This window comes from Notolepis coatsorum (assembly GCF_963971535.1).
Source record: "Notolepis coatsorum genome assembly, chromosome: 10".
Lineage (NCBI taxonomy): Eukaryota > Metazoa > Chordata > Actinopteri > Aulopiformes > Paralepididae > Notolepis > Notolepis coatsorum.
The window spans coordinates 59,112,023-59,136,464 of NC_140174.1; the positions used below are offsets into that span (position 1 = coordinate 59,112,023).

The following is a 24,442-nucleotide window of genomic DNA, read 5'->3' on the forward strand; positions in this document are numbered from 1 at the left end:
TTTATTTTGTACATAATCTCACACATATCCCAATGCTAAACTGTTTTGCACACATTCATTTAGTTTGACAGTTATTGAGAATTAATTAGTTTGAATATCTCCCCCTGTGATGTCATCAGAGGACACTGAATCCTTGTGTTGTGTTAATTACAGCTCAATGAAATGATGTAGATGAAAAAATAGCAATGCCTATTGCAATCCTTATCTCTATTTTTTCATCTACATCATTTCATTGAGCTGTAATTAACTAAGGATTTAGCAACCTCTGATGACATCACAAGAGGAGATATTCAAACTCATTAACTCTAACTCAGTAAGGGGTAATCAATGAGTAGGTGAGCATTTTTAAGGCATGACATGGAGGTGAAGAACCACCTGACGTGACACAAAGTGCCTTAAAACAATTTAAGGCACATCTACAGTACAAGTTGATTATTCCGCTTATAACATGTTCATTTGCCAACAATATCAAATAAAAGCATTCGCAAAATTTTGGGTGAACATTTTAAACTTGATGCTCGCACTAATGATCTTGCTCTCTCTGAAGAAATCAGTTCTGACCCGATCGGTTAACTCTTGGGGGTAGATTTCTATCAAAAATAAACAAACGCAAAAGTAGAATCCACAATCGTAAAAACTATCCACACAAACACACCTCTCAATTTGTGTTTCATAAATCATAAAAACACGCTTGATTTGTTTATATTTACGTACGGAATTCTAAAAACAGCTTGATCTGGTTAGATTTACGTACTTGATAGAAATCTACCCCCATAAACTCTGGTCTTGTGTCTCAAGGAGACCGATGGAGAATGAAAAACAGGTGGAACTTCCGACAGTTCCGTTTGTTTTGTTACCATAACTGTAGAATAAACATACCAAACGTGACTGTTTCTGTTGAACAAGCAACTCTGCCAGCTGCATACAAGCCTCAGGTGAACTTGCTTATATGCAAATTACATATAAAAGTACAGTATCAATTATAGTCATAAATCACTTTGAAGGCTGGGGTGATAGTTGCTGTAAAAATAGTCTGGTCTCGGTATGAAGCAGTTTAGTTAAAAACAACTGTGGATGTTTTTAAGAAAGGCCTCAAAACCCACCTTTTTAGTAGAGCCTTCTGTTGACCTTTTATCAATTTTTTTTTTTTTTTGCTCCACACATTTTATGTTCTTTTACCAATTTATTTGATCAGTTTTATTATTCTATGTTTCTCTGCTATTTTATGTTTTAGTTTTGCCTATTTTTATATTCTTTCTTTCCTTTATTCTCGCTAGCTTTTAAATCCCTTTAACTGTAGCGCTCTGAGAGTTGCCCCACAACTGTAAAGCGCATTACAAATGAAATCTATTATTATTATTATTAGTTAAATGTCTGATTCCCAGGTCAGGTGTTCATTGCATTTACATTATTTGCTGTGTACAGTAGAGCCCAGCCATGGTCGGCCTACCGCAGACACAGACATATCAGTATTTTTACAGAACATAATGCAGAGAAAAATGCTTGGGCTAATTTAGAAATGTTGTCATCACAGTTTGTCCAGCAGAGCGCGGTAATACGGTAACGGCATCTGTCCCAAATATCGTGTACACTGTACAGGGTTCCTACAGGTTTCAACAAAGTACATTTAAGAGCTTTCAAGAGCTTTTTAAGTCCACTTTGAATGATTTAATGCCGGTTTCACAGCCATACTAGCAAAAAAAAGTATGAAGGAAAATTACTATGAAAGAACTAATTCCATACAAATTGTTGGGGTGGGAACTAGTATGTTATTACCGTACTGCTTACTTTGTAGCCCAGACATTTCCCCCAAACACATTTAAACATGATACAGAGAAGTTATCGCAACATAGAAGTAACTTCCTAATCCAATACACTTTTAATACCTATCATAGTCATATTTAAGACATTTTAAGACTATTTAAGGCCTTTCTGATCCGGTGTAACCTGTGTGTATAGACATACTGTATGTTACACATTAGAGATATAACCCTGTGTGTAGACATACTGTATGTTACACATTAGAGATATAACCCTGTGTGTAGACATACTGTATGTTACACATTAGATCCACGACCACAACACCAGAGGGAGTTCCACAAATGTTCAACCCAGATTAGACTCAAACAAGGGAATAAACACGTTTCGCAATTATGCCACAACAATGTGGAACGCCCTACCCACAGCCATAAAATAATGTGAATCCCTACCCTCCTTCAAAACCGCTCTCAAAGAGCACCTACGGGTGGCTGCAATTAGAAACTGGCCCTGGTAAATGTCCAACCCCCCCCCCAATTTTCAGTTTCTTCCCCTTCGAATGTATATATTTTTCTTTTAAGATCTCTTTCTCATAAACAGTACTGTATATTGTGTATGTCTTGTATGTCATAAATGTCTTGATGAATTGAAAATGGGGGACCCTGAGTCCCTGACCCTTTTTCTGGTCTGCATCCTCTTGACAATTGTTTGTATTGAGCCAGACTGTATAGTACCCATTCTGCAATCTGTTAATAAAGTTTTCAATCAATCAGATATGAACCCTGTGTGTAGACATACTGTATGTTACAGATTAGAGATGGCACTATGTCGTTTTGGGAGAGTCAGAGAAGTGAGGTATATTTTTTCACAAGCGAGTAAACAAACTAGGAATCACCAAACCGCATGATTTGTTTAGATATGTCACAATATGTTTTCAATCCCATTCAATACATTGTGATTAACATTTGTATTTATAATTTATTTTATTATAATATTTTAACCACTTCACTGCAAAATAACTCTTGGGTATTGTTGCAAAGTGAATATCAGGAAGGCAGCAGGACCGGACGGCATCCCCGGCCGCGTCCTAAAAGTCTGTGCCGACCAACTGGCCCCGGTATTCACTGACATATTTAACCTGTCCTTAGAACAGGCTGTCATCCCCACCTGCCTGAAGAAGTCCACTATTATCCCTGTACCCAAAAAATCCAAGCCTGCTTGCCTCAACGACTACCGCCCTGTAGCTCTCACCTCCATAGCCATGAAGTGCTTTGAGAAGCTAGTAAAGGGCTACATCTGCTCCTCCCTCCCCATCAACATGGACCCCCTGCAATTTGCATACCGCCCCAACAGGTCCACGGAGGACGCCATAGCCCATGTGCTGCACACAGCAGCATCACACCTGGACAAGAGGAAGGGGAACTATGTGAGAATGCTATTCATCGACTACAGCTCGGCATTCAATACCATAGTCCCCTCCATACTCATAGCCAAGCTCAGGGACCTGGGCTTGAACTATGACCTCTGCCAGTGGGTCTTGGACTTCCTGACGGGCAGACCCCAGGTGGTGAGAGCAGGCAACTGCACCTCCTCATCCATCACCCTCAACATAGGGGCCCCCCAGGGCTGTGTTCTGAGTCCCCTCCTCTACTCCCTGTACACACACGACTGTGTGGCTCAGCGGAGTAGCAATACAATCATCAAATTTGCTGACGACACAGTGGTGGTGGGCCTGATCTCTGCCAACGACGAGAGGGCCTACCTGGAAGAGGTCAAGGTCCTGGCGGGATGGTGCCAGGAAAACAGCCTCTCCCTGAACGTCAGCAAAACAAAGGAGATGATTGTGGACTTCAGGAGGTCGGGGGTCAAGGACTACAGCCCCCTCAGCATCAACGGGGCACCGGTTGAGAGAGTCAACAGCTTTAAGTACCTCGGAGCCTACATATCCGAGGACTTGACATGGACCACACACATTGACAGTGTTGTGAAGAAGACACGACAACACCTCTACTTCCTCAGGCGCCTAAGGAAGTTCCAAGTCAGTCAGAAGATCCTTAAGAACTTCTACTCATGTACAATAGAGAGCATCCTGACTGGCAACATCACCTCCTGGTTTGGGAATAGCACTGCACAAGACCGAAGCAGACTACAAAGAGTGACACGTTCAGCCTGCCGAACGCACAATTGGAGGGGGGCTCCCCACCCTCCAGAACATTTACAACAAGCGGTGCAGGGGCAAGGCTAAGAGAATCATTAAAGACTCCAGTCACCCGAACTGCCTCTTTGAACTGCTGCGGTCAGGCAAGCGATACCGGAGTCTCAAGGCGAGCACAGAAAGACTCAGAAGAAGCTTCTATCCCCAGGCCATCAGGCTGCTAAACGAACAATGAACACTACACAACAACCATCAAACGCACATAGCACACACATCCACACGCACTTTAAACAAACACACTGTAGCACCCACTCCACACACTTTATAGCACACACTCACTTTAAACAAACACACTGTAGCACCCACTCCCCACACTTTATATTTATTGATGAAGGATTGCACTACAACTCGTACACCTTACTGTAAATTGTACCTAAATTGTACCTCATCCCATTTCTGCTTTGCACTATATAGTATTGTACATTAGTACACTGCATAGTATTGTATATTATATAGTAACTCAGTTACGTCTATTCTGCATCGAACATTGTACATATGTCTATACTGAACACTGTGACCTCATTTTCTACTTCTAAATTACATGCTATACTATGTTATTTGATACTATCTTGTCTAGCACAGTCTCTGGAGCGTAACAGTAAGAAGCATTTTGTATGAAAGTATTCTGTACTTCTGTATGACAACTATTAAAGAAACTTGAAACTTGAATTTACTTCTTATTTTTAGGATGTTTTCAAACAGAATGTAGTAACAATAACACACCCAGGAGTCAGAAAATGTTACTTAGTATCGATTATTGAATTTCGCTACCATCACAATTATTATATGAATGGATGATTTCTCATCTACGGTCCTCTGAGGAAAATTGTTTGTGGCTAGAAAGCTGTTTCACTGGCAGGAACCACACGTTTGTTTACAAACATATTCCAGGTTTACGTCTTTCACAGGGCCGCAAAATTATTGTTTTGATTTATGGCGGCATAAAATAGAATAACTGAATAGTAATTATAGTACACGTTTTCGTAAGCTAATTACAAGCTCTGCAGATGTAAGCAAACGCCCCTCCCCCTCAGCAACATAACATAGTGACGTCTTCATTCTCTAGCAACAAACTGAACTCTCATGAGTTAGGCACAAGCTCCCCCTATCGGCTGAAATATAGAATGCAGTCAATACAAACATCAGCTTTGTTTACAAGCTTTTTATTGATGAAAATTAGCAGCAGTTCATTCATGTTAATCGACACTCTAGAAAATAAACATATGGGGAAATGTGCATTAAGTGCGTTCATCTTAACAAGCACTTACAGAGATAGTGTTTGAGCATGAATGGTCTGAGAAACCCAGAGGCTCTCACTCAGAGCATGAACAGTGTACAGTTACACATAAACACCAGTGTATCACAGTATTCCTTCAAAAAATTAAGGAACAATCTGTTTTAACATAATTCCATCAACCGTTGACAAGAGAATTCAGTCTTACCCAGAGCAGTTGTTTTAAAAAGCGGCACTCCACAACAGATTTATTTTGCACATCTCACATACCCCAAGGCTCTAAACTGTTTTGCACACATTCATTGAGTTTATGACAGTTATTATTGAGAGTTAATGAGTTTGAATATCTCCCCCCTTGATGTCATCAGAGGACACTGAATCCTTGTGTTGTGTTAATTACAGCTCAATGAAATTATGTCAATGAAAGAATCGAGATATGGATTGCAATAGCGATTGCAATTTTCTTTCATATACAGTATTTCATTGAGCTGTAATTAACATAACACAAGGATTCAGTGTCCTCTGATAACGGAGGCTATTCTAACGCATTAACTGTCAATTAATAAATTAATGCATAACAGTTTAAAGCCTTGGGATATGTGCGAGATTATGTGCAAAATAAATGTTTTGGTGAAGTGCCCTACACGGTTCAATCCGTTCAGATTAAGGACCAACTGCTAAATACTTCTGCTATCATTTTCAAATTCAGTTTGAATTTTTCCCAAATTTCATTCCATCTGAAAAGCATCGACCTTGGGACTTTCAACCTATAATAAACTTGCCTCTATGTTGCATCATGAACATAATTCTTCATCTATTAACAGAACTCTTCTTTCACATCCTAATCCATAATACATACACTACGTCTTGTTTCCAAATGGATCTCAGGTTATTTAATAATTCTCTGCATTTGACCCATCCTAAGCACACAGGTGGCCTGGGGACCAACTCAAGGACAAATAGTTGGAGGTGGCAGCAAACTGGGACGGCAGTGGAAAGGATGTGTACATACAAGATGTACAAGGTTTAATGTGTTACCATATCCGTTTATTTATTTGTGGTGGGCCTGTTCCATACTGTGGTGGGCCTGTACCATATTGTGGAGGGCCTGTTCCATATTGTGGTGGGTCTGTTCCATATTGTGGTGGGTCTGTTCCATATTGTGGTGGTGGGTCTGTTCCATATTGTGGTGGTGGGTCTGTTCCATATTGTGGTGGTGGGTCTGTTCCATATTGTGGTGGGTCTGTTCCATATTGTGGTGGTGGGTCTGTTCCATATTGTGGTGGGTCTGTTCCATATTGTGGTGGTGGGTCTGTTCCATATTGTGGTGGGTCTGTTCCATATTGTGGTGGGCCTGTTCCATATTGTGGTGGGCCTGTTCCATATTGTGGTGGGCCTGTTCCATATTGTGGTGGGCCTGTTCCATATTGTGGTGGGTCTGTTCCATATTGTGGTGGGCCTGTTCCATATTGTGGTGGGCCTGTTCCATATTGTGGTGGGCCTGTTCCATATTGTGGTGGGTCGCCACAAATAAATCCACGTATGGGAAACACAAATAATGCGATATGGCTTAAGGTGACATTAAGTACGGACTAGAGATCAGCTTCTGAAGGTGACATTAAGTACTGACTAGAGATCAGCTTCTGAAGGTGACATTAAGTACTGACTAGAGATCAGCTTCTTAAGGTGACATTAAGTACCAACTAGAGATCAGCTTCTGAAGGTGACATTAAGTACTGACTAGAGATCAGCTTCTGAAGGTGACATTAAGTACTGACTAGAGATCAGCTCCCCGGTCCTGTGTAACCTCATCTGTATGAATGATCCCCCACCATCATCTGTTTGGGACAGTTTTCTCGTCCTCCACTGGTGGTCTTCCCTGCCACGGCTTTCTTATCGGCCCGGGGAGTTTTAGTTGCTTTGGCCGGTTTCTCCGCCGTCTGTTTTTTGGCGGTCGTCTCTTCGCTCTTCCCCGTCGCTTCCTCCTCGGCCTTCTTGACCTTGAGCTGCTTGCCCTTGATGGGGGCTGCGAAGGTGAGGGAGGCCTTGAGGAACTCCAGGGGGAAGATGCCCACGTCTCCGTCGAAGCGGTTCTTGGTCACCTGCAGGGACCTGCGGCCGGGACAGCTCACCAGCTTCTTCTCCTGCATGATCAGCACGTTGTCCGCTTCCTGGCTGGCCTGGAAACGGTTCAAAGGTGAAAGGTTTAACTGAGGTAGACAGTATGGTTGTAGTAGTTGTAATAGTACTGTAGTGGTAGTATGCAGTAAGGTGTTGTAGTAGTAGTGGTAATAGTACTGTAGTGGTAGTATGCAGTAAGGTGTTGTAGTAGTAATATTACTGTAGTGGTAGTATGCAGTAAGTTGTTGTTGTAGTAGTAGTGGTAATAGTACTGTAAAGGTAGTATGCAGTAAGGTGTTGTAGTAGTAGTGGTAATAGTACTGTAGAGGTAGTATGCAGTATGATGTTGTAGTAGTAGTGGTAATAGTACTGTAGGGGTAGTATGAAGTATGATGTTGTTGTAGTAGTGGTAATAGTACTGTGTAGGTAGTATGCAGTATGATGTTGTAGTAGTAGTGGTAATAGTACTGTAGGGGTAGTATGCAGTATGATGTTGTAGTAGTAGTGGTAATAGTACTGTAGAGGTAGTATGCAGTATGATGTTGTTGTAGTAGTGGTAATAGGACTGTAGAGGTAGTATGCAGTATGATGGTGTTGTTGTAGTAGTGGTAATAGTACTGTAGGGGTAGTATGCAGTATGATGTTGTTGTAGTAGTGGTAATAGTACTGTAGAGGTAGTATGCAGTATGATGTTGTAGTAGTAGTTGTAATAGTACTGTAGAGGTAGTATGCAGTATGTTGTTGTAGTAGTGGTAATAGTACTGTAGAGGTAGTATGCAGTATGATGTTGTTGTTGTAGTAGTGGTAATAGTACTGTAGAGGTAGTATGCAGTATGTTGTTGTAGTAGTAGTGGTAATAGTACTGTAGAGGTAGTATGCAGTATGTTGTTGTAGTAGTAGTGGTAATAGTACTGTAGAGGTAGTATGCAGTATGATGTTGTTGTTGTAGTAGTGGTAATAGTACTGTAGAGGTAGTATGCAGTATGTTGTTGTAGTAGTAGTGGTAATAGTACTGTAGAGGTAGTATGCAGTATGATGTTGTAGTAGTAGTGGTAATACTACTGTAGAGGTAGTATGCAGTATGATGTTGTTGTAGTAGTGGTAATAGTACTGTAGGGGTAGTATGCAGTATGATGTTGTAGTAGTAGTGGTAATAGTACTGTAGAGGTAGTATGCAGTATGATGTTGTTGTAGTAGTGGTAATAGTACTGTAGGGGTAGTATGCAGTATGATGTTGTAGTAGTAGTGGTAATAGTACTGTAGAGGTATGCAGTATGATGTTGTTGTAGTAGTGGTAATAGTACTGTAGAGGTAGTATGCAGTATGATGTTGTTGTAGTGGTAATAGTACTGTAGAGGTAGTATGCAGTATGATGTTGTTGTAGTAGTGGTAATAGTACTGTAGAGGTAGTATGCAGTATGTTGTTGTAGTAGTAGTGGTAATAGTACTGTAGAGGTAGTATGCAGTATGACGTTGTTGTTGTTGTAGTAGTGGTAATAGTACTGTAGAGGTAGTATGCAGTATGATATAGTAGTAGTGGTAATAGTACTGTAGAGGTATGCAGTATGATGTTGTTGTAGTAGTGGTAATAGTACTGTAGAGGTAGTATGCAGTATGATGTTGTTGTAGTGGTAATAGTACTGTAGAGGTAGTATGCAGTATGATGTTGTTGTAGTAGTGGTAATAGTACTGTAGAGGTAGTATGCAGTATGATGTTGTTGTAGTGGTAATAGTACTGTAGAGGTAGTATGCAGTATGATGTTGTTGTTGTAGTGGTAATAGTACTGTAGAGGTAGTATGCAGTATGATGTTGTTGTAGTAGTGGTAATAGTACTGTAGAGGTAGTATGCAGTATGATGTTGTAGTAGTAGTGGTAATAGTACTGTAGAGGTAGTATGCAGTATGATGTTGTTGTTGTAGTAGTGGTAATAGTACTGTAGAGGTAGTATGCAGTATGATGTTGTTGTAGTAGTGGTAATAGTACTGTAGAGGTAGTATGCAGTATGATGTTGTTGTAGTAGTGGTAATAGTACTGTAGAGGTAGTATGCAGTATGATGTTGTTGTTGTAGTGGTAATAGTACTGTAGGGGTAGTATGCAGTATGATGTTGTAGTAGTAGTGGTAATAGTACTGTAGGGGTAGTATGCAGTATGATGTTGTAGTAGTAGTGGTAATAGTACTGTAGAGGTAGTATGCAGTATGATGTTGTTGTAGTAGTGGTAATAGTACTGTAGGGGTAGTATGCAGTATGATGTTGTTGTAGTAGTGGTAATAGTACTGTAGAGGTAGTATGCAGTATGATGTTGTTGTAGTGGTAATAGTACTGTAGAGGTAGTATGATGTTGTAGTAGTAGTGGTAATAGTACTGTAGAGGTAGTATGCAGTATGATGTTGTAGTAGTAGTGGTAATAGTACTGTAGAGGTAGTATGATGTTGTAGTAGTAGTGGTAATAGTACTGTAGAGGTAGTATGCAGTATGATGTTGTAGTAGTAGTGGTAATAGTACTGTAGAGGTAGTATGCAGTATGATGTTGTTGTAGTAGTGGCAATAGTACTGTAGGGGTAGTATGCAGTATTATGTAGTAGTAGTAGTAGTGGTAATAGTACTGTAGAGGTAGTATGCAGTATGATGTTGTTGTAGTAGTGGTAATAGTACTGTAGAGGTAGTATGCAGTATGTTGTTGTTGTAGTAGTGGTAATAGTACTGTAGAGGTAGTATGCAGTATGTTGTTGTTGTAGTAGTGGTAATAGTACTGTAGAGGTAGTATGCAGTATGATGTTGTAGTAGTAGTGGTAATAGTACTGTAGAGGTAGTATGCAGTATGTTGTTGTTGTTGTAGTGGTAATAGTACTGTAGAGGTAGTATGCACTATGATGTTGTTGTAGTAGTGGTAATAGTACTGTAGAGGTAGTATGCAGTATGATGTTGTTGTAGTAGTGGTAATAGTACTGTAGAGGTAGTATGATGTTGTAGTAGTAGTGGTAATAGTACTGTAGAGGTAGTATGCAGTATGATGTTGTAGTAGTAGTGGTAATAGTACTGTAGAGGTAGTATGCAGTATGATGTTGTTGTAGTAGTGGCAATAGTACTGTAGGGGTAGTATGCAGTATGATGTAGTAGTAGTAGTAGTGGTAATAGTACTGTAGAGGTAGTATGCAGTATGATGTTGTTGTAGTGGTAATAGTACTGTAGAGGTAGTATGCAGTATGATGTTGTAGTAGTAGTGGTAATAGTACTGTAGGGGTAGTATGCAGTATGATGTTGTTGTAGTAGTAGTGGTAATAGTACTGTAGAGGTAGTATGCAGTATGATGTTGTTGTAGTGGTAATAGTACTGTAGAGGTAGTATGCAGTATGATGTTGTAGTAGTAGTGGTAATAGTACTGTAGAGGTAGTATGCAGTATGATGTTGTTGTAGTAGTGGTAATAGTACTGTAGGGGTAGTATGCAGTATGATGTTGTTGTAGTAGTGGTAATAGTACTGTAGAGGTAGTATGCAGTATGATGTTGTTGTAGTGGTAATAGTACTGTAGAGGTAGTATGATGTTGTAGTAGTAGTGGTAATAGTACTGTAGAGGTAGTATGCAGTATGATGTTGTAGTAGTAGTGGTAATAGTACTGTAGAGGTAGTATGATGTTGTAGTAGTAGTGGTAATAGTACTGTAGAGGTAGTATGCAGTATGATGTTGTAGTAGTAGTGGTAATAGTACTGTAGAGGTAGTATGCAGTATGATGTTGTTGTAGTAGTGGCAATAGTACTGTAGGGGTAGTATGCAGTATTATGTAGTAGTAGTAGTAGTGGTAATAGTACTGTAGAGGTAGTATGCAGTATGATGTTGTTGTAGTAGTGGTAATAGTACTGTAGAGGTAGTATGCAGTATGTTGTTGTTGTAGTAGTGGTAATAGTACTGTAGAGGTAGTATGCAGTATGTTGTTGTTGTAGTAGTGGTAATAGTACTGTAGAGGTAGTATGCAGTATGATGTTGTAGTAGTAGTGGTAATAGTACTGTAGAGGTAGTATGCAGTATGTTGTTGTTGTTGTAGTGGTAATAGTACTGTAGAGGTAGTATGCACTATGATGTTGTTGTAGTAGTGGTAATAGTACTGTAGAGGTAGTATGCAGTATGATGTTGTTGTAGTAGTGGTAATAGTACTGTAGAGGTAGTATGATGTTGTAGTAGTAGTGGTAATAGTACTGTAGAGGTAGTATGCAGTATGATGTTGTAGTAGTAGTGGTAATAGTACTGTAGAGGTAGTATGCAGTATGATGTTGTTGTAGTAGTGGCAATAGTACTGTAGGGGTAGTATGCAGTATGATGTAGTAGTAGTAGTAGTGGTAATAGTACTGTAGAGGTAGTATGCAGTATGATGTTGTTGTAGTAGTGGTAATAGTACTGTAGAGGTAGTATGCAGTATGTTGTTGTTGTAGTAGTGGTAATAGTACTGTAGAGGTAGTATGCAGTATGTTGTTGTTGTAGTAGTGGTAATAGTACTGTAGAGGTAGTATGCAGTATGATGTTGTAGTAGTAGTGGTAATAGTACTGTAGAGGTAGTATGCAGTATGTTGTTGTTGTTGTAGTGGTAATAGTACTGTAGAGGTAGTATGCAGTATGATGTTGTTGTAGTAGTGGTAATAGTACTGTAGAGGTAGTATGCAGTATGATGTTGTTGTAGTAGTGGTAATAGTACTGTAGAGGTAGTATGCAGTATGATGTTGTTGTAGTAGTGGTAATAGTACTGTAGAGGTAGTATGCAGTATGATGTTGTTGTAGTAGTGGTAATAGTACTGTAGAGGTAGTATGCAGTATGATGTTTGTAACTGAGGGGTACAATTCCCTGACTGTATTGTTAGATATGATACTTACTACCACTACCTCTTGTACTTTAGACTCTGGCCACCCAGTACTAGGTATAAATAATTATGATAAACACTCCCACCTGATGAAACGGATCCAACACAAATGTACCAAATCGAAAGTTTGAGTTTTAATACATAGCAAAAGGTATGTACAACGATCACTTAATTACATTTATGATTTGAAATAGTATGCACTTTTATGGCAAATGAGTATTCGTAGGTAGATCAATATCGAATGTCCAATCTCTGATTGCGCAGGAAGCAAATATACAACCTGGAATATTTAGGGAACAATAGCAATGATACTTGAATGATTATATAGCTGGATACACTAGGGGAAGGTTCCGACTGCTTGTAGGACAGCTGGAGGGGGGGGGGGGTAGAGTCTGGCTGTATCCCGTCTGGCCGAGGGTATCCTGGGAGAGCCCACAGTCGTGCGACCCGGTGCCCAGCGATCCTCGATCCACAGATGAAAGCAGTTGGACTCTCTGTGGCCGGCGTCCTCCGGTCCACGATGGAGAGACGTGAGGCGACCTCGTCGTGTAGAGCGTCTTCTCACCTGTCGTCCTCTCCGGGGGGGGTATTTCCAACACACCGCAGTGTTGGCCTTTATCCATAGAATAATCAAAGTACTCAAAGCATAATCCAAGCCGGGGAAGGCTAGCCGTCGTCGGTAGAATAATCCAATATACAGGTCCACTCGCTCTTTGGCCTGGAGCTCCTCGGGTGCAGCTTCACGTGGGGTCAACCACCCTGGATAAGCGTCCAGCTGATGCCCGAAACGATGGGGGTGCTGATTACTATAGAACTCTTACCGCACGAGGCACTATATATGAATAGACTATTATTAGCTTAATAGAATACGTCCAACTCGACGATATAGTGCCAAATATGACTATTCAAATATTAATATACACGATGTCTCAATGCCGATACTGGGCCGAATTGGCCTTACTGCCCACACGTGGTTCGCGGGGAGGCTTTTGCGTCTGTCACTCTGTTGGAGGGTAAGGAACTGGACTAAAAGAAAGCTCTACTTTAATAGCGCAGTATATATACGCACTATGAACAAATAGTACCATTAGTGGTGCGGTAGACATATTCCTACGCGGAACTAGGACTTGTCCATACATGTTGAGCGGTACGATTGAACCTGGTCTGAGGGGTATGGCGACCTGGCACCAAGGTCTCGTCCAATGGTAGAATGGAGACTATTATGGGATGTTCAGTAGACTAGAAGGGATATTCAATGCATATTGTACAAGGAATATACAAGGGATATCAGGGGATATACAAATACAATTAAATATATATATATAAATAAATATATATATTCGGTTTAATCTGATCCTTCAGAACAGCCGCACCCTAATTGGTCCCAACCCAATTAGTTAAGCAGAGACAGATTAACCGCACTGTCTACCACTCAAGGGTTCGCTGTAAGGGTCAGTCAACTCACAAAGTCATAGGGTCATGGTCATCATCGATTGTGTCTGGGAGTCGGGGCAGTTCTATGAGCCTCGCCACAGGACGGGTGTAAATGCGCCCCTGGACGAGTACTTCAGCTGCTCGGACCTTGCCATCGGCACCGGTGATCACTTTGCTTACGCGGCCAGCCGGCCACATAGCTCTGGGTAGTGACTGGTCAATAATCATGACGACTGTTCCTTCCGTCAAATTGTCTCTCTCTTTTACCCACTTCTGGCGGGTCTGTAGAGACGGTAGGTAGTGCAGTAGGAAACTGCTCCAAAACTTGTCGGCTAATACTTGGCTGTACCTCCACATTCGTCGGCCGTTCGCTTCTTCAGGCCGGTACATTGTCTGGGGTAACGCGGGATCTAGCCGCCCCATCAGGAGGGTGTTGGGGGTGACTGGGTCGACATCTGCTACATCACTGGAGACGTAACCGAGGGGCTTTGAGTTCAATACTCCCTCAATCTCCGTGAGGACTGTCATTAGGACTTCTTCCGCCACAGTCTGGGCCCCAAGTACTGCGTACAGGGCTGTCTTTATAGAACGTACTTCTCGTTCCCAAGTTCCACCGAAGTGGGGTGCGTTTGGGGGGTTGAATTGGAAGTCAATCTGGGCTGGAGCGAGGTGGGTCTTAAGTTCTGGGCCCATAGCTTGGAAGCTCTCCCTCAGCTCTCTTTCTCCGCCTTTGAAGTTTGTCCCGTGATCGGACAATAATGTAGACGGTTTTCCTTTCCGTGATGTGAATCTTCGGAAGGCCATAAGGAATGAGTCTGCGCTCATGGTCGGAAGGAGCTCGATATGTATCGCTCTGGTGGTCATGCATTTGAATACAATACCCCACCGCTTCTCGGTGCCTCTTCCTTTCTTTATGTGCAGCGGGCCAAAACAGTCCATGCCTGTTGAGTGGAATGGCTTGTCGCCGAGTCGGAGGCGACATGGAGGTAGGTCAGCCATCCGTGGTATGCTGGGCTGCGCGCGCCACTTTCGGCAGTCTAGACAGGTTCGCTGGAAGCGTCGCACCGCCTCTCTTCCTTGAAGTATCCAGTAACGACGTCTGATTTCCGCGAAGACTCTCTCTGCTCCTGCGTGGTGTACATCCTCGTCGTATTTCTTTATAATCAGCTCTGTGACCTTGTGTCGGCTGTTCAATACGATCGGGTACTTAATGTCATCCGGTAAATTGGGGGCTCTCCGCAGGCGACCACCCACTCTGATGAGGGTATGTGTGTCACTCTCGGGGGCCAGATGAATCAATCTGCTGTCTGATGGGACGGGCTTTCCTCCCTGTAGACAGTCTAGTTCATCGGGGAACGAGTCTCTCTGGGCTCGTTGCAGTAGAAGCAGTTCTGCTTCCTCGTAGTCAGCTGCTGACATATCAGCGGGGGACTTAATCTCTGGGTGGTGCCGCAGGAATGTCCGTTGCTGCGCACTCTCTATGGTAATGCAATCGTCTATGTTGGGGTCTGCGGAGACAACAGTGCTCAATCCACAGAACATGGGTTTCTTATTCTCAGCCTCCTCGTCACTTGCTTCCCTCGGGGTGGGCGTGGGCCAATCTCCTTCCGGGAGCTTGAGGAATGCTGGTCCGTCACTGTAGATGTTATGACGGGTTAAGTCATCTAGGGACATTCCCCGGGTGATGACGTCAGCTGGGTTGTGTTTTGTATCAACATAGCGCCAGTTTGCTTCTCCGGTTAACTCTCCGGTTAACTCTTGAATCTCAGTGACTCTGACTCCCACGAAGACTTTGTATTTGCATGAATCCGATTTGATCCAGGCGAGTACTGTCGTGGAATCTGACCACAGGGTTGTTCTATGCACCGGAATGGTGAGCTCACGTTGGATGAGCGTGGCTAGATGCGCTCCTGCGAGGGCTGCGCAGAGCTCTAGACGTGGGATAGACTGTTGCTTGCGTGGGGCTATTCTCGAGCGGGCGAGGATGAATGCTGTGTAGATCTCTCCCCCCTCTTCTTGGGCCCGCAAGTAGGCTACTGATCCGTAGGCGACCTCGGAGGCGTCACTGAAGACGTGTAGATCCATTTTACATGTCTCTGGCCTCACCGTGGGTGGGAAGTAGCTTCGGCGTATATTAACGCCTGGGAGTGAGTGGAGTTCCATCTCCCACTCTCTCCAGGTGGATGCAAGGTGTGCGGGAATGGGGTCGTCCCAGCCCTGGTCCTTGTCCCACAATGCTCGTACAATCATCTTTGCCCTGGTGGTGTACGGTAGTATACATCCTAACGGGTCATATTGTCGGGCGAGTGTTCTGTACACACTCCGTCTGGTGGTCGGTATTGCCGTCGACCTTCCCTGCTCCGTGGTCAGGGGTTTGTGTCCATAGTGGAGCGAATCTGTTTTGAAGCGCCACACTAGTCCTAGTGTCATCTCTTGGGCTTCTCCTGGGATTGTGGCCATCCAGGTCTCGCTGCTCGCTGCCTTGTCCTCGGAGGAGAGGCTGCGCAGTACGTGCGGATCGCTGCTGGCCCACTGCCTGAGATCAAAGCCGCCTTTGATCAGAGAGGCGCGGAGTTTAAGTAGGAGAGCCTCGGCTTCTTCCTGGGTCGAAACGCTTTGTAGACAGTTATCTACGTAGAAGCTGTTCTTCACACTGTATCGGACCTCTTCGTCCGCTGCTGGGTCCTCTGCGACATGTCTCTGTAGTGCAAATGTAGCACAGCATGGGCTGCATGTAGTTCCGAAAGGGAGGACTTCCCATTGGTAGATGGCTGGGTGCTCATCTCCTGGCCTCTCTCTCCATAGGAACCGCAACAGGGGCTTGTCCTCCTCTACTAATCTCACCTGCAGGAACATCCCTTTGATATCCCCGCTGATAGCCACCTTGTCCTGGCGGAAGCGGAGTAGTACGCCTAGTAGGGAGGGGCCGAGTGTAGGACCGGGCAATAGCTCTTTATTCAGATTTTGGGATCCGATCTGGTAGCTGCAGTTAAACACGATGCGGTCTTTGCCGTTGTGATGAACCTTGTGGTGGGGCACGTACCACGATTCAGTCGTCTGGTCGGCCTCTTTAATGTCAATCTTTGTGACGTGTCCCGCTGTGATGAGCTTCTCAATCTCAGCGCGGTATACACTTTCTTGGGCGGGGTCCTTGGCTAAGCGCCGCTCTGTGTTTAGTAGGTACCGCTCTGTGGCGTCTTTCTTTGCGTGAAAGGTAGGCATCCCTTCCCGCCGCAGGAGTGGCGTGGCGTATCTCAACACGCCGCTGACTGGGACTCTCTTTGTTCCCGTCTCGAGGAGGTTAATGGCGTAGATGTCGTCTTTAGAGCGAATGTCTTTCTTTTCGTTCTTAAAGGGCATTTGTTCTAAGGTCCATAGCCTCTCTACATGCTGCAGGAGTGCGGTGTCTCCCTCTGTGACTCGGGAGTGGAGACAGCTAGTGGCTGTGGTTCGGTTGAGAGATTTGGCGAGTGGGCCTTGGAGAGTCCATCCTAGGCGGGTCTCGACTGCTGCAGGACAGCCTCTGGGTCCGGTATGAACCCGGTCTATCGGGACAATGAGGTCTGCATGGTCGGAGCCTATCAACAGTGTCGGGGTAGCACCGTCTATGAGTGGGATCGGTAGCTTGCGTAGATGTACATATTTCTCCATCAGCTTGGCTACGGGGTATGTGTACCGCGAGAGTCCTATTTCTTGGCTGGTGAAAGCGTCTGTAATCCTGTACCGTCGCTCGGGCTGGCCGCTTGCTGCGATAGAGAATGAGACATTCTCGCCCTTTATCGTTTTCAAATCTCTTCTTATTGTCCGAATTGTCATTTGGTTTTCGCTCCCCCGCAGCCCTAGCTGGGCCGCAGCGGACGCGAGCAGAAGGGTCTTCTCTGACCCGTCATCAAGGACGGCGTAAGTGTCCATGACTTTATTCTGGTAGCTCAATGTCACACGGACTACCTTTAAGAGCACTCTGGCTCCGCTGCTGCTGGCGGGGTCGATGTACATGACGCTTGCTTTGCTGCTTGATGGTGCGGGTGGAGGCCGCCGTCTGTTACTGTCGTGGAGTATGTCCAGATGGGCTCCATCGCACCGACTGCACTTTTTCTTTAAGCGGCATTCGGCTGCCATGTGTGATCGCGCACAGCGAAAACAGCGTCTGTTGGACTTTATCCATTGACTCGCTTCCTCCGCATTCATCTTGGGGAATGAGTCACATTGTGACAGCCAGTGTTCTTTCTCACAGTAGGGGCACACTATCTTCCACTTCTCCTTTCTTGAGGGGGTACTGTGGCTCCTACTGCTTGGCACTGACTTCGATTGGTGCATGACAGTCACCGATCTTCTTCCATCATTTAGTCTCCTGGTTCCTTCTCTGGAGCCAGGGGTGCTCCGTCCGAATGTATCTAGCCGTAAGCTGCTGACTTCTCTCGCCAGGAAGTCGGCTAGATCGAGGAGGTTCGGTTCGGGGCCATTAGGGTCTCGGTGGTCTCTCTGCCGCCTAAAGCGCTCCTGTCGGGCGGGCGGTAGCTTCTCCAAGATCCTCTCTACATTTGAGTTGGCGTATAGTTCATGCCTACCCTTTTCCCTCTGCGCTCCCAGCATCCCTACTAGGGACTGCACTCTGATGGACAGGTCGTCCAGTGCTCGATTGTCTGTTGCTGGGGGTAGGCGGTCGATGTGCCTGATCTCCTGGATCACGTAATCCCATATACGTCCATATCTCTGGTCCAACGCTACCAGCGCTGCGGTGTATGGGGTCGTGGAAGTGGCGTAGGCGAGCGCTATGTTGTGCGCGCGGGGTACCTTTAAATGCTTCAGTAGTATCGCGTATTTATGGCGTTCATCAATGACATCCACCAACATTGTCTCCAGACACATGCGGAGCTCCGTATACTGGGCCCGGTTCTCCTGGGTGAAGTCTGGTACCATAGGTGTGCCAATGTATGACGCGGATTGTTGATACATCGGCGAGCGTTGGGGGAGAGGCCTCCTAGGCGAGTCTCCTCCTACTCCTTGGCGTGGGCTGGTACCGGCTGTGTACCATGGCCCGCTGGTCCAGGTGCTGTTCCTCGGTGCGGGTCGTGCGTCGTGCTCACCCGTGAATAGCGTCGGGGGTCTGAAGCGCAGCTCCGCGGGGGTATAGCCTGGGCTGTACTGGACCTCCTGGTCCGGTAGAGTACTGTGCTGTCGTCGGGCGTGGTTCTCCTCCTCTTCCTCTTCGTCTTCCGTTAGGTCATCCAGGGCTTGTAGTCTCTGATTTAGCCTCTCCGCAGTGTATGCTGCTCCTTCCCGGTGGCTGGGTCTCGCTTGGACCGGTTGGGGAAGGGGGTCTGCGGGGGGTATAAACCTCGTCTGTTGTTCAAGTTCAGGGTCGCTTACTCGGCTAGGGGATGCCGCCCTGGAGTGATGTCTAGACGAGTTCCTGGAGCCTCTGGTGGAGGGAGGGGGTGTTGTCCTTCTGATCAGCTGTTCTATTAGTTGCGCTTGTGCTCTGTCGCGCTCGGCTTCGCGCTTGGTGAGATCCGATTCTCTCTGGGCACCGGTGGCGGCGCGCTGGGCGTCGGCCCGGTCTCTTGCCATATTCTCTTCCATCTGAATGCGTCTTATTTCCAGGCGTATGTGCTCTTCTTCGCTCCGTTGCTGTATCTGCAATCGATCGCGTTCACCCTGGAGTCTATCGCGTTCAGTAGAGGCTTTCAGGCTGACGAGGAATGCCTGCTGTAGTGTCCTCTCTGCCTCGCTGGGAGAAGACGGTTGTATAGGGGAGCCGTCCCTTGGGGTACTCCGTGCGGAGTCTTGGAGCTCTATCTCCACGGTGCTCTCCTCATCTTCTTCCGTGCCGAGTTCTCTCTCGGTAGTGTTGTCTTCCTCCCGGGACTCGTCGGGGACTACTTCTTCGGTATTGGCGGGGTGTAAAGTCATGTCTGGTTCCCCCTGGTCCCCACCGTGAGCTGGGTCAGTTACGTTAGAACCCATAGGGGCCTCTATGGTCGGGGTAGCCTGGTCGTTAGGGTTAGACATAATTTTACTTTCTAGTTTTACCGCGTTTACTGTTGGTAGAAGACTAGGTTGTTGACTGACAGCGTAAGCCTCTAGTTACTGAGGGAGCTGTCGTTTGCGCCGCGGGCGTTGTTGGTTAGGAGGATCGTTTCGTGGAGTGTTCATCATAGGCCATTTTAATATTAATAACACTATATTAATATTACACTGATTACCATCCGGCTCGAAGGACCAATTGTAACTGAGGGGTACAATTCCCTGACTGTATTGTTAGATATGATACTTACTACCACTACCTCTTGTACTTTAGACTCTGGCCACCCAGTACTAGGTATAAATAATTATGATAAACACTCCCACCTGATGAAACGGATCCAACACAAATGTACCAAATCGAAAGTTTGAGTTTTAATACATAGCAAAAGGTATGTACAACGATCACTTAATTACATTTATGATTTGAAATAGTATGCACTTTTATGGCAAATGAGTATTCGTAGGTAGATCAATATCGAATGTCCAATCTCTGATTGCGCAGGAAGCAAATATACAACCTGGAATATTTAGGGAACAATAGCAATGATACTTGAATGATTATATAGCTGGATACACTAGGGGAAGGTTCCGACTGCTTGTAGGACAGCTGGAGGGGGGGGGGTAGAGTCTGGCTGTATCCCGTCTGGCCGAGGGTATCCTGGGAGAGCCCACAGTCGTGCGACCCGGTGCCCAGCGATCCTCGATCCACAGATGAAAGCAGTTGGACTCTCTGTGGCCGGCGTCCTCCGGTCCACGATGGAGAGACGTGAGGCGACCTCGTCGTGTAGAGCGTCTTCTCACCTGTCGTCCTCTCCGGGGGGGGTATTTCCAACACACCGCAGTGTTGGCCTTTATCCATAGAATAATCAAAGTACTCAAAGCATAATCCAAGCCGGGGAAGGCTAGCCGTCGTCGGTAGAATAATCCAATATACAGGTCCACTCGCTCTTTGGCCTGGAGCTCCTCGGGTGCAGCTTCACGTGGGGTCAACCACCCTGGATAAGCGTCCAGCTGATGCCCGAAACGATGGGGGTGCTGATTACTATAGAACTCTTACCGCACGAGGCACTATATATGAATAGACTATTATTAGCTTAATAGAATACGTCCAACTCGACGATATAGTGCCAAATATGACTATTCAAATATTAATATACACGATGTCTCAATGCCGATACTGGGCCGAATTGGCCTTACTGCCCACACGTGGTTCGCGGGGAGGCTTTTGCGTCTGTCACTCTGTTGGAGGGTAAGGAACTGGACTAAAAGAAAGCTCTACTTTAATAGCGCAGTATATATACGCACTATGAACAAATAGTACCATTAGTGGTGCGGTAGACATATTCCTACGCGGAACTAGGACTTGTCCATACATGTTGAGCGGTACGATTGAACCTGGTCTGAGGGGTATGGCGACCTGGCACCAAGGTCTCGTCCAATGGTAGAATGGAGACTATTATGGGATGTTCAGTAGACTAGAAGGGATATTCAATGCATATTGTACAAGGAATATACAAGGGATATCAGGGGATATACAAATACAATTAAATATATATATATAAATAAATATATATATTCGGTTTAATCTGATCCTTCAGAACAATGTTGTTGTAGTAGTGGTAATAGTACTGTAGAGGTAGTATGCAGTATGATGTTGTTGTAGTAGTGGTAATAGTACTGTAGCGGTAGTATGCAGTATGATGTTGTAGTAGTGGTAATAGTACTGTAGAGGTAGTATGCAGTATGATGTTGTAGTAGTAGTAGTGGTAATAGTACTGTAGAGGTAGTATGCAGTATGTTGTTGTAGTAGTGGTAATAGTACTGTAGAGGTAGTATGCAGTATTATGTTGTTGTAGTGGTAATAGTACTGTAGAGGTAGTATGCAGTATGTTGTTGTTGTAGTAGTGGTAATAGTACTGTAGAGGTAGTATGCAGTATGATGTTGTTGTAGTAGTGGTAATAGTACTGTAGAGGTAGTATGCAGTATGTTGTTGTAGTAGTAGTGGTAATAGTACTGTAGGGGTAGTATGCAGTATGATGTTGTAGTAGTAGTGGTAATAGTACTGTAGAGGTAGTATGCAGTATGATGTTGTAGTAGTAGTGGTAATAGTACTGTAGAGGTAGTATGCAGTATGTTGTTGTAGTAGTAGTGGTAATAGTACTGTAGAGGTAGTATGCAGTATGTTGTTGTAGTAGTGGTAATAGTACTGTAGAGGTAGTATGCAGTATGTTGTTGTAGTAGTAGTGGTAATAGTACTGTAGAGGTAGTATGCAGTATGTTGTTGTAGTAGTAGTGGTAATAGTACTGTAGAGGTAGTATGCAGTATGATGTTGTTGTAGTAGTGGTAATAGTACTGTAGAGGTAGTATGATGTTGTTGTAGTAGTAGTGGTAATAGTACTGTAGAGGTAGTATGCAGTATGTTGTTGTAGTAGTAGTGGTAATAGTACTGTAGAGGTAGTATGCAGTATGTTGTTGTAGTAGTAGTGGTAATAGTACTGTAGGGGTAGTATGCAGTATGATGTTGTTGTAGTAGTGGTAATAGTACTGTAGGGGTAGTATGCAGTATGATGTTGTTGTAGTAGTGGTAATAGTACTGTAGAGGTAGTATGCAGTATGATGTTGTTGTAGTAGTGGTAATAGTACTGTAGAGGTAGTATGATGTTGTTGTAGTAGTGGTAATAGTACTGTAGAGGTAGTATGATGTTGTAGTAGTGGTAATAGTACTGTAGAGGTAGTATGCAGTATGTTGTTGTTGTAGTAGTGGTAATAGTACTGTAGAGGTAGTATGCAGTATGATGTTGTTGTAGTAGTGGTAATAGTACTGTAGAGGTAGTATGCAGTATGATGTTGTTGTAGTAGTGGTAATAGTACTGTAGAGGTAGTATGCAGTATGATGTTGTTGTAGTAGTGGTAATAGTACTGTAGAGGTAGTATGCAGTATGATGTTGTAGTAGTAGTGGTAATAGTACTGTAGAGGTAGTATGCAGTATGATGTTGTAGTAGTAGTGGTAATAGTACTGTAGAGGTAGTATGCAGTATGATGTTGTTGTAGTAGTGGTAATAATACTGTAGAGGTAGTATGCAGTATGATGTTGTTGTAGTAGTGGTAATAGTACTGTAGAGGTAGTATGCAGTATGATGTTGTTGTAGTAGTGGTAATAGTACTGTAGAGGTAGTATGCAGTATGATGTTGTTGTAGTAGTGGTAATAGTACTGTAGAGGTAGTATGCAGTATGTTGTTGTAGTAGTAGTGGTAATAGTACTGTAGGGGTAGTATGCAGTATGATGTTGTAGTAGTAGTGGTAATAGTACTGTAGAGGTAGTATGCAGTATGATGTTGTTGTAGTAGTGGTAATAGTACTGTAGAGGTAGTATGATGTTGTTGTAGTAGTGGTAATAGTACTGTAGAGGTAGTATGCAGTATGTTGTTGTAGTAGTAGTGGTAATAGTACTGTAGAGGTAGTATGCAGTATGTTGTTGTTGTAGTAGTGGTAATAGTACTGTAGAGGTAGTATGCAGTATGATGTTGTTGTAGTAGTGGTGGCAATAGTACTGTAGAGGTAGTATGCAGTATCAGGGTCAGGGTCCTTTGACCTTCCATTCAAGAAAACGGATTTTATTCAACATTTGAACACTGAACAAAAAGGTTTTTGTATGAAATCAACAATGACAATTAGCCGCTGTTCGATGTAGATACTGAATTGATTTAATTGCATAGTATGCCTTGAATCAAGAGTTCTTCTCCCAGCCTTACCTTGGCAGATCCGAAGATAGATGCGGTCTGTAGTTCTCGGTCATCCTCCTCTTTCCTTGGGTGGATGATGAGGGTGACGTGGCAGCTGCTGTTGGTGGCAAACTTCCTGAACACTCCAATGACGTGGTCCTGGATGGCATACCTGAGGAAACAGTTCTGTATCGTTAGTGGCTTAGCTTGGCATCGCCTTCTGCACTATCTCGCGTACGTGCACGCGTACTGAATAAACCACAAATGTACCTCTAATACCAGTATTAGTCTGACCACACCCCTCATCAGCTTACCTTCATAAGCAGGTGTGTGGTCACCTGCTCTCCTCCTTCTCGCTTTCACCACAAGGAAGAGGTGCCTCGGTAGATCCCCACACTTGACACCATGATGGAAGAAATTGGATTAGGAACAGCTTGGGAAACAAGGATACGTTGACATCATATCTTTATTTTCTCTCTCACTATTTTCGAGAAAATACGGCGATATTGTCTTCGTACTGGAGTGTCTAGAAGATGATGATCATTCTACAAACCCTCCACCGGTTTTCGTATTGGGAGCACGCCGCTGCATGCTTCTCAACTGCAGTTCCTTGCTGTGTTTGTTGGGGTGAAACCTGTCAGGCCACAGCTGAACTGTCGGACATGCCGCTGTTGTGAGGAGCGGTGCGTTCCAGGTTGGGTGAGTAGTGTTTGCTGGCGGGCTCCACTTGTCTGTTAGTGCTATGGGGGCTACTAGACAAAGTTTATGGAAACCGGCCCCAGGCTAGGGTCCTTTGTTTAGCCGTCTAGGCGACAGAAGGCCTTGGTCTGGCGACCATTATAGTTTTAACTAGTGGGCCGCGACCATTGACACTGGTGATCCCTGTGTGTTCTGGACGAGTGGATTCTCTCTGTCACCGTGTTAAGACCCCATCTTTCATATCCAAATGAGAGTATTCCTTCACGAGGGGATATGTGCATGTAATGTGCGATAGCGGCAGATTCATGTTCAAAGTCAGCTATACAGGCCAGTTGGTACTGTGCTGATTCCGCCGGACGTGTTAATGTCACCGTTG

At 44.4% G+C, this 24,442-nt stretch overlaps 1 protein-coding gene across 1 annotated transcript in view; it reads right to left on the bottom strand.

The window, feature by feature from the left end:
- Positions 1-5,137: 5,137 nt before the first annotated feature.
- Positions 5,138-24,442, bottom strand: part of twnk (twinkle mtDNA helicase) — a 29,559-nt gene continuing 10,254 nt past the window's right edge. Inside the window, exons 6-7 of the mRNA XM_084322373.1 lie at positions 23,398-23,539; positions 5,138-7,387 (exon numbers count right to left, since the gene is read on the bottom strand). Coding sequence (XP_084178499.1) covers positions 7,016-7,387; positions 23,398-23,539 — 514 coding nt within the window. The 3' untranslated portion in view covers positions 5,138-7,015. The remainder of the gene's footprint in view (positions 7,388-23,397; positions 23,540-24,442) is intronic.